This window comes from Cebidichthys violaceus, unplaced genomic scaffold, assembly GCF_023349555.1.
Source record: "Cebidichthys violaceus isolate CVI_PGR_0920_01 unplaced genomic scaffold, fCebVio1.0.p SCAF_40, whole genome shotgun sequence".
In the NCBI taxonomy this organism is placed as follows: domain Eukaryota; kingdom Metazoa; phylum Chordata; class Actinopteri; order Perciformes; family Stichaeidae; genus Cebidichthys; species Cebidichthys violaceus.
Genome location: NW_027176595.1, coordinates 2,051,645 through 2,064,273, shown reverse-complemented (window position 1 = coordinate 2,064,273; position 12,629 = coordinate 2,051,645). Strand labels below are relative to the sequence as shown.

The window sequence follows — 12,629 nt, the reverse complement described above, 5'->3', positions numbered from 1 at the left end:
TTTTATGTTGGCAAAGCAGACTCTGGAGGAGCAGCTGAAGAAGCTGGTTCAGGTGGTTGATTCCGTGTGCGCCGACGTACAGAGAGCCCAAAACATTTACAACAAACTCTTCTACAGGTGAATAGCGACGCTGTGCAAAGACAAAACCATGTGTAAACGTTATACCTGGCACAGAAACACGGATTTGGATTACCAACTGAAGCCGTTTCATCCTTTGTTTGTTTGCTCTTACAGCGCAGTGAAAGTAGATTTCTTCAGCACGTCATACAGGCAGTTGGAGAAACAGGTAAATCAAAAAAATGATGTGAAAAGGCCATGTGAACAAGTCTTTTACAGCCTCGTGTGAGTCATTCAGTGTCGTTGCTAAATCTGACACAGTTTTTGAGCAAATTATGAGTCAAACGATTTAATCCTTCAGGTAGCCGATGACGTAAATGTAGCAATGGAGCGTGTTTGTGGGACTCTGGAGCAGGAGAGCTCCAGACTGACGCAGACAATGGGAGAGACCATCTTTGAGCTCTTCATGTCCTTGAACATCCTCAAAGGCTTTCGAGAGTTTCTTCCTCTCAAGTTGGTTATCAGTTCAACTCTCTTCATATTTCATACAGCAGCGATGAAAGGCTCTGACGGGTGGTTCTTTGTTTCAGAGATCTATTTAAAAGGACTTGTGTTCCTCTCTTAACAGGGACGCGAAAATGTTGGCCTTGACGGGCTTTCATAACTGGTTCAAGTCATCGATTCATAAGTGGCTGCAGATCGTTCATGACAGATCCTGTGACAGAATTCGCAAAGCGGTGGAAACAGACAAGGTGAGAGGCCCCAGCCATTAACAGATATGTAGTCGGTAGCAAATATGAGAGTACGTTTAACTTGTCGTTGCTGGGTAAACACAGGTGTAATTAATAGGGTTAATCATGGCCCAGTTCCATTTAGGTCCATGCTATTGTTGGCTCACCGGAATGGTTGTGACACACAAAATAGAATGGGACCATAATTCATTTTATCAATTACGCCTCTGTTTGCCCTGCTACATGTCAAAATGGCTGCTTTGAAAAAGGATTGACTGTCTATCAATATATCTATTATATGAAGATATTCATTAAGTGTTTACTACAGTTATATAGCGTGTAATAAAGCATGAACTAATAATCCATCAACCACCATATGCACATTCAAATACTTTTAGGCAGAATGTAAAATTCTTTGTGAAATGCCAAAAAAAAAAAAAAATAGTTTTTCAGAATGTATAATATATAGATAAGCAGTTCTAAAGATATTTATTTAGTGGCTTATAACAAGTGTTCAGTGTTTTGTAAAGGATTTATTAACTGTTGACAGAGTTGATTCAACTGGTAACAGGCTGAATTAAAATATCGCTGAACTTTTAAGAAAAGACAGTATCAACATGTGACCTGTTTTATTGCCACACCATGAATGTCACACGCTGTGTTTCCATGTGTTCTGTGAGCAGCTGGAGCCTGTGCATCAGGCCAAACACAGCTCCTCGGCAGTGGAGGTGGTAACGTGCTTCAGCCAGGTACGGGAGATCTGGCTCCAGCTGGCCTGGCCAGACTCTGCGGGGGCCTTCATCTTTGTCACTCGTTTGACAGACGTGAGTGTTGCCTTCAGTGTCGCCACACTTTTGCGCCTCCTGCACATCGCACAACACAACAAGACACTGAGCGGACTCGCATCCATACACAACAGGATTGGTACAAGATTGAACCAGTCAGAGTCAAAAAGGAAACTGTAGATGTCATCTGTATAACAGAACAGGTACCTTTTTTTTTTTTTTTTTTTTACTTTCACAGAATTTCTGCAGCGAGGCTGTCTGCTACTCAGAGATGATAACACGGAAGATTGAGAGGAACCAGCTGGGTCGAGACCACAAGAGCTTCACAGTGCAGGTAACGCCTGTAGCAAGACAGAACTGGGGGGGGGGGGGGGGGGGGGGGGTATCCAATGACGTGTGTAAATGTGTGTTCAACACAAAAGGCTCAGCAGGAGATCAGATATGTTTACACACACACACAAAAAACACACAGTTGCCTCTTGTCGTCGTCAGTCATTTACACTCGCACCCCGTCCCTCCACTGCTCTGTAGCCCTGCTTCTTTTTTTTTCTTCCTTCTTTTGTTTCTCCACTTCCACCCTCTCTGCTTCTCCTCTTCTGCACCTCCTCGCTTTCTGCTAGCTCTGCATCGGCCTGAACAACACGGAGCACGTGCGCGTTTTCCTGGGTCACCTGCCCCGGGACCTGGACTGGCAAGGTGTGGAGCGGGCCATGGAGGAGTCCTGCGGGGTGGAGGGGAAGGAGCAGGTTTACAAGGCTCTCAATGGGCAGCTGTTCAACATGGACCTGGACCTGCAGAGAGAAGCCAAGCGTCTCATCACGCTGCTCACCGACAAGGTGCTGTGCCCAAACCTGCAGAGCAATACTACTTGATAGTATGAGACACCGTGCGCATATGTGCCGATTCGTCACTGCCGGTGAAAACCTTGGAAGTCCATTCGACAGGCTGAGCAGTGACTTCATGAAATATGTTTTAAGAAACACTCATTTTTGTACATCACTAAATTCAGTTAGTTAGGAGTGCAGATGAAATGTGGTTGGATGTTGTGGACGGTGAAATGAAGTTGCACATTTGGATTACTCTTTGTATCTGTACTTGCATGCACGTGTATGAGAAGATATCTCTGTGCAGATGCTGCCTGAGCTGCGGAGGTACATCCAGCACATCAGCTTGTCTCCAGACTCCATCAACAACGACGACGTAAGGCCTTCAGGTGGTTCTCTGCCGCATTCATTCACGTATCCGTGGAGGTTTGTAGGTGCGTAATGTTGTGTTAATGTGCCATTCTTCTAGGCTGTGTCGCCCCTCATGAAGTACTTACAAGACACTATGGTGATCATCACTGAAAACCTTGTGAAGGAGAATCTGACGAGGTAATTACTTTCTTCTCCTCTCTCCTCACTATAAACATGACTTCAATTATTTTCTGTTTGACAGGGACAATGCAAATTCATTTCAATAACTAGAGTTATAATTGTGCCACATCCGCACCAATTGCTCATTTCCATCTGGTGAGCCTGCGCAGCTAATGATAAGAGATTACATACATAGTTATGAAACACAGACACATGTAGCTATTTAAAGCAGGTACATACCCAGCAAGTCTTGCAAACTAACCATCAAAGCCACTATGGCAACTCCCAGTGGTAGAATGTTTTTTTTTTAATTATCAAAGCTAGGGTTGGTAGTTTATTTTTAGCATTATTGTACAAAAAGTCCTTACTAATCTTTCAGCAAACTGCAATTCAAATGGTAGGCAGTTTTCTAGAAAAGACAAAAAAAAATGAAAATACAGGCCCTCATCCTGTAGCTCCTCCCTCCCTGTCTTAAGCCCCTCCCACCAGAGGAGCACAGGCATAATGTAAACGTTTCATACAGTAACCTGTACAAGTAGTAGTCATTCATTTGAGACGTGAGGCTTTCATCAAAGAGACGTGACTTGACCGCTTGAATTACAATACGCTCAAAGTTTTTTTTAATGGAATTTTTTTGCCCAGTGTCGGCCAAAAATAAACTGCCTACCCAGGCTTCTGATGACCAAGCATGAAATGTGCACCAATTTAGCATGGGACTCCTGTGCTATTGTGTACTGTAAGCTTTGGCATAACAATAATACCCCTCAGTGTTCCCACTCATCATTATCAAGCTATTATCTGTGAAAACATGCATGAGGCTAAGTGAGGGTACTGGTGTGTTATTGAAAGAGCTGGTAAACACAAAGGCGTGGGCGTCTCATTGTGCCTGCTGCCTCGTAGAGTTCTCCAGAGCTTGTGGGAGCTGCTCCTGCGGATGATCCTGGATGCGGTCGCAGAGAACAGGGGCGTCCAGGTGGAGTTCTACAACCGCTTCCAGTACACAGTGGAGGTCAGTGGTTAGGCTACACTGCATTTCATCCCACAATACTATTTTTTTTTTTTTTTACAGCTATATCCAGGTCTGGTGTAGTTTGACTGAGAGGAGTAGTCTGCTTAGGAAGACGTGTCGACTCTGTACAGATAATGATCGCTGCTGATACCACCATCCTTTTAATTAGCTCTCTAGGCTTGCCGCCGCGCCGTCATTAGCATATATTACATATTTATGAAGTCCCTAGGTAAGTAGTTCATCACCAAAGCGTGGACCCTCATAAATGACAATGTGGGAGCTATTGTATAGTCTAACGCCAAATTTCACCAGCTGGCAGCGGACGCGACAGATTTGCATGAAAAGTCATGGCATGCCGCACGACAGGGCTGAGTTTGGAGTTTGGCAGACAGATCTCGTGTTTGCCTGTCAGAGGTTTCATGCTGTTTCTGTGAACAACTTGTCTCCCTACTATGCTGAGACTTCATTCTATTGAAATGAGAGGGATGAATGTGAAGACTCTTATCTCCAAGTTCTATGTATTTATATTTTCTCTTGCATGCTTTAGACCCTGTTGCAGTTCTTGCATGTCAAGGGGGAGGGTCTTTCCCTGGAAGACATGAAGAGTGAAGACTACAAGGTAGGAGTTCTTATCATTTTTTTTTTAGGATTTACATCCTTCCCACCCAAGGTGTTATTCATCTTTTTGCTTTTCTTTCCGTGTTGTTTTAGGTCCTGGATGAGGAGCTCAGGCTGAACAAATGTCCCTCCTTTGAGCTGATTGAACAGTACTATCTGGAGAAGATTTCCCAACAGGTGTGTTTCCACTTACTGGCCGTTTCATTTTAGCCCCAAGGTGGACCGAGCCGTATTGATTGGACAGCACAACCCTTTGTCTCCGTCTCTCTTTACCTCTGATTGAAAATCTGCCTTCCCCTGGGTTCTTGAAAAAAAACAAGATGCTGTCCGGTTCTGCAACCTGTAGACTTGATATATGCTATATTTCCTCTGCTGGAGGGAACTTCAAAATGGAGTTGTTCTTTTACATATTATGACATCATTTCAAGTGTTTCTGCACATTTACATATGAAAACTTCTTTCAGAAAACACTCAAACATACTCGCTTTGGTCGGATCAGTGTGAAGTGCTACTATGATGCTCCGGAGCAGAGACTGACGGTGGAGATTCTGCACGCTGCGGATATCATCGCCCTGGATGCCAACGGTAAAAGTGTCACAATAACATGCATGGTTGTTGTATTGAAGTCGAGTTTGCGCTCACTGTTCCTGCTTCTCTCTCAGGTCTGAGTGACCCGTTTGTCATCGTGGAGCTCTGTCCTCACCACCTGTTCCCTGTGGCCAAGAGTCAACGCACGCAAGTGAAACTTAAAACCCTGCACCCAGTCTTCGACGAGCTCTTTTACTTGTGAGTGCTGTTGACCTCTCTCCTTCTTCCTGTCTGTGCACACCCTGATCTGTTCCTGTGTCTTCCAGCCACGTCAGTCCGGAGCAGTACAGACACAGGTACGCCTGTCTGACCTTCACCGTGATGGACTATGACTGGCTCTCCACCAACGACTTCGCCGGTGAAGCCGTGGCTCCTCTCAGCGACTTCTGCTGGCCGGGGAGACCGAACGCCTCAGCTGCCGGCAAGAGCGTCCAGCCTGTCATTCTCCACCTGTCTCGCAGTAAACCCAGCGGTACATATAGCTCCAGGCTGTATCAAGATCTTTGTTTTACACAAACATAATATTGGTTCTTGGGAGACCAGAGGGTGTAGGTCTGGGTTTTCCAATTACCTCTCCAACATGAAAAGCCATTCAATCTAGAGATATTTGTGTCAGGTGTCGGAACTACTCTCATCTGTTTGCTCTCCCCTCCAGAAAAGCCAATCATGAGGATGCTGGACGCTCGCATCGGAGACAGGGAGGCTCAGGAGTTTGTCCGCAGGCTGAAGGAGATTGAGAAGTCAATGGAGGAGGAGTAAAAGCTGTCCGTGCTGCCCGTGTTGGTGTTTTCTGACCACGTCTTGCGACATGTGCTTTTGTACTGGTACGATGTTTACAATATTTGAATTTTTTTTTTCCAATGTTATCGTTTGTTCAGTAACTATACCAAAATGAAAAGAGGAAAAAAAAAAAAAAAAAAAAGGAAAACGGTGAAGCTTAGAGCTGTTTTCTAACTGGGAGATGAACATCCTGTCACTGTGCAACCCTATGCTGTCTCAGTCAAACTATATTTTACAATTGAATGGATAGTTGATCCTAAATGTTACCGGTCTATATTTTTTTGTAATGAGGTAATTGTTATCTTTGTTGTATGATCTTTGATATGATAGATTTAACATTTCAGAACTATTTTGTGGAAGTAGCTAATGTATCCAATAGTATTCAGTCAGAGTCTAAATCTATACCTCAGATATGCTCAGTAGTTGCAGGGGAGTAACCGGTATCCATACTTTTCCTTCCCCTTGGACATTGTGGAGATAAATTGCATGAAAGCCTATTTAGGATGTCAAAACTTGAACTCACACTGATATTTCCCTCATACAGTGGCTTACTAACAAATACCTATGAATAAAAATACCTATGCCGTGAAGGAAATCATGAAGACATATATATAGCTTTTGGGGGATTGCACTTTCTGAGTCTTGGTGTTTTAAGGCAGGTCAGACAGCTCAGCAGCAGGGAGACCTAACGCTCCCCTGAGGCACGCGCCACGCGCTCGGGTTCATCCCACTTCTCAGATTGCTCTTCACAAAGCTCACGATGGGTCATTGAAGAGGTCAGAAACCTCGATGAGTTCCTTTAACTCACTTCCTTTTTGCTGTCTGACACCAGTCTCTGCAGAAATATATGTGACAGTTTTGCTTGCAACACCGCACTAATTGAAAGTTGTGCAAAGTCAGCACATTGACAGACACAAATTCATGTCTGTCATACATAGATGAGGAAAAATGTGCTGAACAATGAACAGGTTCATGTAGAGAACTCATGTCCCATTGAGGAAGTATTTGATTTATTTTGTACAGCTTCATTTAATCTGAATGTGTGTCGTCGAGAGCTACAAATCCATATGTTAGCAACTGAAAGAAAGATTGATGCCACTCTAGTAGAGTAAATGGTAAGCTACCTCCAGCTGCTGATTAGCTTAGCTTAGCACAGTTTACCTGGCTCTGTCTAACAGTAACACAAATGCACCTACCAGCACCTCTAAAGCTCACCAACACAAATACATTGTAATAGTGACACATTGCAGTTTCAGGTTATTTCAGGCTATTTCTTGGCTGGGGACAGTGACTTCTTGAAGATCACAAGACTCCTTGAATTATTCAGTTATAATACTAAAATATTCCACAACGGCATATTTGGGCTATTCTTGATAAAATGAATAATTGCAAAATTCTCTGAGATGAAAATAGCAAATTTCCGAGAGAATGCACAAATTTGCGAGAAAAAATATTCTATTGTATGATATTCTCTGAGATTGAAAAGTAACACATTTAAAAGAAAAAAAACAATTGGATATTCTCTGAGATTAAAGTGGGAACTTTACGAGAAAGAAAACTTCTGAAAAATAGTGGAGTGCAAAACTGTGGTAACACCAACCGTTATTATGGTTTAGGATGGCCTCTAAACCACAGACTGTATTTAAGGAGTGGACATAGTCATCGTGACGTCACCCATTGGTTTGTGGACTGCCATTGTGAAGCCTCGAGTTCGGCGATTTGGCACCATCTTGGATTATGGCCGTCGCCATCTTGACTTTTTTTGCAACCGGTGAACGGTAGTGACCATATTTGGAATGCGAAGGAGTGACCTAGAGACGTCGTAAACGGCTCTGGTAGCGGCAGCGACCTGTCAATCAAAGTAGACACGTCCTTAGCATACCTCCGCTTTACGGTCTATTTTACTCTCAGTGGGACCATAATTTACTTTACTTTAATTTAGAATGGATGGATGGCATTAGTGTCAGCCACAACGTCATATATTGTTGTTGTTTTTTTGTAAATTTGCCACTTAAATTTCAGAAAGTATCCTTGTTTTTTGGGGGGGTAAATTCACGATTTTGAATTTACCCCCCTCCACCGGCTCCTATACACTGGCCCTAATACACCATCGCACAACACAGACTTATACTTCTTAAAAACAAACTCGACTTTGCCACCCTGAGTGGTAACAAAAGACTTTGGGAGGTAGCCCACTGACTACAAGTGACCCGTTAGCCCAGTCAAGAAATAGTCTCACACAGAACCTCCATAAAACCACAACGTGTCATTTTAACACAGCTTTTAAGCAGAATTAAGTTCTCACCCAAAAAACGAATAAGCATATTTACCTAAATGTTTAGTCGCCAGCCGGAATCAAACTTATTACCAAGAAGATATTTAGTTTGTTTTATTTATTTATTATTTCAAGTTTATTTCATTTTGAATGTTTTACTATTTTGTCAACTTAAACTATTGTATAAACATGAGCATAGTCCAACCAAACAAATAAAACAGATTTTAAATTTTTTGTTAATTTATAGAGTTCAAATTGATGAATAATTGGTTGAATTATTAACCACTCTTATTTTCCTGAGGGAGCAGAAGTTATATTCAGAAGCATTCATGGTTAGGGGGATACACCAGGAGACCCTGACGCCTGATAATTGAAAGGGAGAAAGTAGACCCTGACGTACCGTCCTCAGAGATGACAGTGTGTTGCACTGTGTGTGGCCAGATGGTGGCTAATTGCGGCTAATGATCTCATGTAGCGTTCAGAAAGTTCTGGAAAGACGACAAGGCCTTTTGTTATTCCAACTTTAAACTATCGTAGGTTCATCACAGGGTTTGTACAAGGACCAAAATTTGAGTTTGAGTCTCAGTGCGGGGCTGAATCTCTCGAGGTAAAGAGAAATGAGAAGCATAATGAGCTCGTGCAGTGGCATAATTATACATAAGGGGCAAGGCCAGACCTCGCTGCCTGCTGCAGCTCTCATTTGCCTGACCGCTTTAATTCAACACTCTCAGCTCTCAGTCCTCCAAAGCTATGTGACTGGAAGGTTAGGACATCAGTATTTTTTGCCAAAAGGAATAACAATCAGAGTACTGTGGATTACTTGTGGAACATATGAAATTGTTATGCAATTGAAACACTACTAAACAACTCAGAAAAGCACAAATTCTGATCACAGCTTAATAGTGGAGTAACCTTTACATGTTACTCTAGGAGCTGTGACTTAAGGAGCTAATATTACTGTAGCAAGAATAAAGGCCCAGTTTTCTGGACAGGTTTTGAATCAAACCAGGATTAGGTCTGAATCTAGAAGAGTGAATCATGTCTTCAAAAGTGAAAAAAAAACTATATTTTTTCTTGAATACAAAATCCTGGACTAATGAGTTTAGTTTCAGTCAGCTGTGTTAGTCCTCTGGAGAGAGCGACCTAACGAGGTTAATGTAAATCACCTGTGATTACAAGACTCTCATCATATAGTGGAACCCAGAGCCAGAAAAACAGACAAAATAATGGAAGCATAAACAGTATTTATGAGAACGCATTTGTCACGTCTCTCTGATGGTGAATGAATCCGACTTTTCAAACTACAGGTTTAATTGAAGGCCCTTTAGACCTGGTGGAACTCTAATCTTCCTTCAGGAAATCGAATACAAGACTTAAATGTAGGATTAGTTCATCTGTAGTGTAGTTAGGATATAATTTAGGCTTAATTACAGTCCAGGAAACTGGTCCTTACTGTCACAAATGTAGCTTAGAGTTTCCACCATTCAACCTTTAATGAGATGAGGTTAAGTAAACTCCTCTACTCAACCCCCCCCACAGAAAAAAAAACAAAAAAAACATGCTCCATGATGTTGAGTTTGTCTTTGCGTGTTAAAAGAGCTTAGTAGCAAACACAAATCTGGCCTTTAGGAGTTGTTAAAGACTGTCGCCGGTTTAAATGTGGCACTTTTATTGTACCTTGATGACAAAGGACACAAGATCACGAAACAGAAACACGGAAAAACACTGTAGCAAGGGCCGAGCGCCAGAACCTTCACACCGACAGCATTTTATTCGTGATGTAACTTAACAGTAGCTGCTTGTGTCGTGCTTTGTCGTTACTCTGTGGAGTTGTGGGGATGAAGCACGCAAAAAAAAACAACACATATATTTAAAAGCATATATCTATGCTCAGACCATCTGAACAGCACACGCCTTTATGTCTCATTTTAGATTTTAAGATATCGCAGGCTATATTAGTGACCTCTTTCATAGTATATTAACATTTCCTGACATGTTTTGTTAACAACATACTGCATGTTCCCCGAAACAAAGACTGAAGGACATGAGTGTGATATTTAAATAATGAATGGATCTATCGACTGAGATATTCTTAATTGTTAGTGTGGCAGTAATATTTTCTCTGCATTCAAAACCATAGACTATTAAAAACCAGATATTCTGGCCAGATGTTTACACAAATACATGCAACCTCACATTATACAGTATAGAAAATTAAAATGAATATTATATAATACAGTTTATACAATAAAACATTTTTACAGTTTTAGATTGAAAATCCAGATTCTTGGTGAGGAAGGCACGGTGTATTTTCTCAGTCAATACGAATGTCTATGTTCAGTATTGTAGACGTTCTCATGTTGCCCTTAAGCAGGCAATCTGGTCAGTATTAGTTGAGTAATTTGATTTATTCTCGTGATTTTCAAAGATTCAAATAAAGTATTTTAATCTTCAAATGTGCAGTGAAGTCAGTTGTATTATCATAGTATTCATTTCCTGCAAAGTGCATTAGACAAAAGACTAGTTTTGCTGACCATAAATTAAAAAAAAAGGATATCAGACTGTGAATTTACAGAATGTCATCACAATTCAGTTCCATGACCGTCAGCTGACCTATTTTATTTAAGGTACTAATATAGAAATATTTACTGAAATGAGTATTTGGTTTGTCGTCTGTCGTCCAAATTAAAAAGGCAACAGCTGGTGTAATGTATATCTTCAAGGGGCAAAATACCTTCGATTCGTTATCGTAAAAGTGAACTATTTGTCCTTGAATTGTAAATGCCTTGTGTTGCTGTTTACTGGATTACTATACCTTTGGGACCTTGAATAAAGATTGTATTTAAATTTGAACTTGTTGCCTTCACTGACATGAGCATAAATCATTTGAATATGTAGCGTTGACGTGCGGATAATGGTCGGGGTGATTAACGCCACCGCGGTTTGACACACCGACCTGTTTCTCTCCTCTTTATCTTTCCCACCGGGTCATCATCCTCAGTGCTGTCTCTCCTCGACCTTTTAATAGTCCTCCCCCTCTGCAGCAGCAACCTGAAGATCAAACACACCCTGACGTGCCAACGCAACCCTACAGAAAGACCCCATACACATGGTGAGAAACAGGAGTGTGTATTATATCAGAGGGCCAGAGGATTTACCCTGACAATCGTTTCACCGTCCGCGTTCCTCAAAGAGCTGCTGCGACAGTGGATCAGAGCAGCAGGGTCCGCGAGGGCGCGTGCTCGACGGAACGCTCGTCGATACGTTTTCATCTGGAAGGGTATTGAATTGTGTTCTGGCTCAGGTGCGGAGAGGATCTCGTCGTCTAATGCGGACATCGTGCCCTCCAGTCAGCGCCTGCACGCACTGCATCAGACAGCGCTCTGCTACTTTGATGTCTCTGTGCCGAGGGCGGCCTCATACAGGTTGATGATACTGGCTGGTCATCTATTCTGGATGGCAAAATGCAAGCTGCACAGAAGAAAAAAAAAACACATGAGAGAGAGAGAAAGAGGAGATCAAGAGTCGTTTTCATTTGGGACTTCTGATTTTGACCACTAGATGTCCTCGTAATTTTACAAATCCTTTCTTTAGCTTGAGTCGTCGTCATCATCATCATCATCATCCTCTGAATCGTTATAACGTTTCCACTCAGTCATGCAGCACAGAGCAGCAAATCAAGACTCCCCAGATAGAGCCTCTTAAGACTCGTGACCCTCCTCCATCAACACAGCGATGTTAGACGTTATCTGCACTTGTAAGCAACGTTCACAACTTCAAGTGCACTTTTGAGGTACTTGAACTTGACTTGAGTATTTAATAATATAAAATATGACCAATAATTCACAAGTATATGATTCGGCAATACTGAAGGTTCGGATGAGGCTTTACCGATGCTGGGGGAAATTCACAAGCACACCTTTTATCACCTGCGACAATAAAGTGATGAACCTGTTCATGCATCCATTATTATGATCCAATAATATATATATATATCATTCTGACATGGGCCATAGTGCATTATGACAGCGTTTACTTTTGCTACTTTAAGTATAACTTGATGCTAATTACTTAAGTAAACATGTTAATAATTCTACACTGTGATATTGTAACTGCTAGCTTAATTCTTCAAGCTTCGTCAACATAAATCAGCATGACAACATATTCTCTATACAGCACTTGGAAAGGTTTGAACTATACGTATTCACATGCACCAGATTCTCTACATGTTCAATGGAAATCCCTGTCATCAGACTGAGTCAGGCCACCTGTGCCTAGTTAGGCACAGGTGGCTGGTTGTCATTGTGGTCACTGGCCAGGGCAGGTGTGTCTTCTTCTTCTTCTTCTTCTTCTTCTTCTTCTTCTTCTTCTTCTTCTTCTTCTTCTTCTCTAGTGTGACCAGACACTGCTGGTAAGTCCAGAGTGGGGAAG

At 42.1% G+C, this 12,629-nt stretch overlaps 1 protein-coding gene across 2 annotated transcripts in view; it reads left to right on the top strand.

The window, feature by feature from the left end:
• baiap3 (BAI1 associated protein 3) overlaps positions 1–9,896 on the top strand; it is a 34,405-nt gene extending 24,509 nt beyond the window's left edge. The window contains exons 19-34 of one of the 2 annotated variants that reach the window (XM_068727947.1): positions 20–117; positions 235–286; positions 419–570; positions 686–809; positions 1,472–1,612; positions 1,812–1,907; positions 2,194–2,409; positions 2,705–2,773; positions 2,867–2,946; positions 3,829–3,937; positions 4,485–4,556; positions 4,649–4,732; positions 5,020–5,140; positions 5,218–5,341; positions 5,410–5,615; positions 5,799–9,896. In XM_068727947.1, coding sequence (XP_068584048.1) covers positions 20–117; positions 235–286; positions 419–570; positions 686–809; positions 1,472–1,612; positions 1,812–1,907; positions 2,194–2,409; positions 2,705–2,773; positions 2,867–2,946; positions 3,829–3,937; positions 4,485–4,556; positions 4,649–4,732; positions 5,020–5,140; positions 5,218–5,341; positions 5,410–5,615; positions 5,799–5,902 — 1,848 coding nt within the window. In that variant the 3' untranslated portion in view covers positions 5,903–9,896. Of the gene's footprint in view, positions 1–19; positions 118–234; positions 287–418; positions 571–685; positions 810–1,471; positions 1,613–1,811; positions 1,908–2,193; positions 2,410–2,704; positions 2,774–2,866; positions 2,947–3,828; positions 3,938–4,484; positions 4,557–4,648; positions 4,733–5,019; positions 5,141–5,217; positions 5,342–5,409; positions 5,616–5,798 lie in introns of those variants that run through there. The other variant, XM_068727948.1, reaches the window with a different exon arrangement.
• Positions 9,897–12,629: the final 2,733 nt, after the last annotated feature.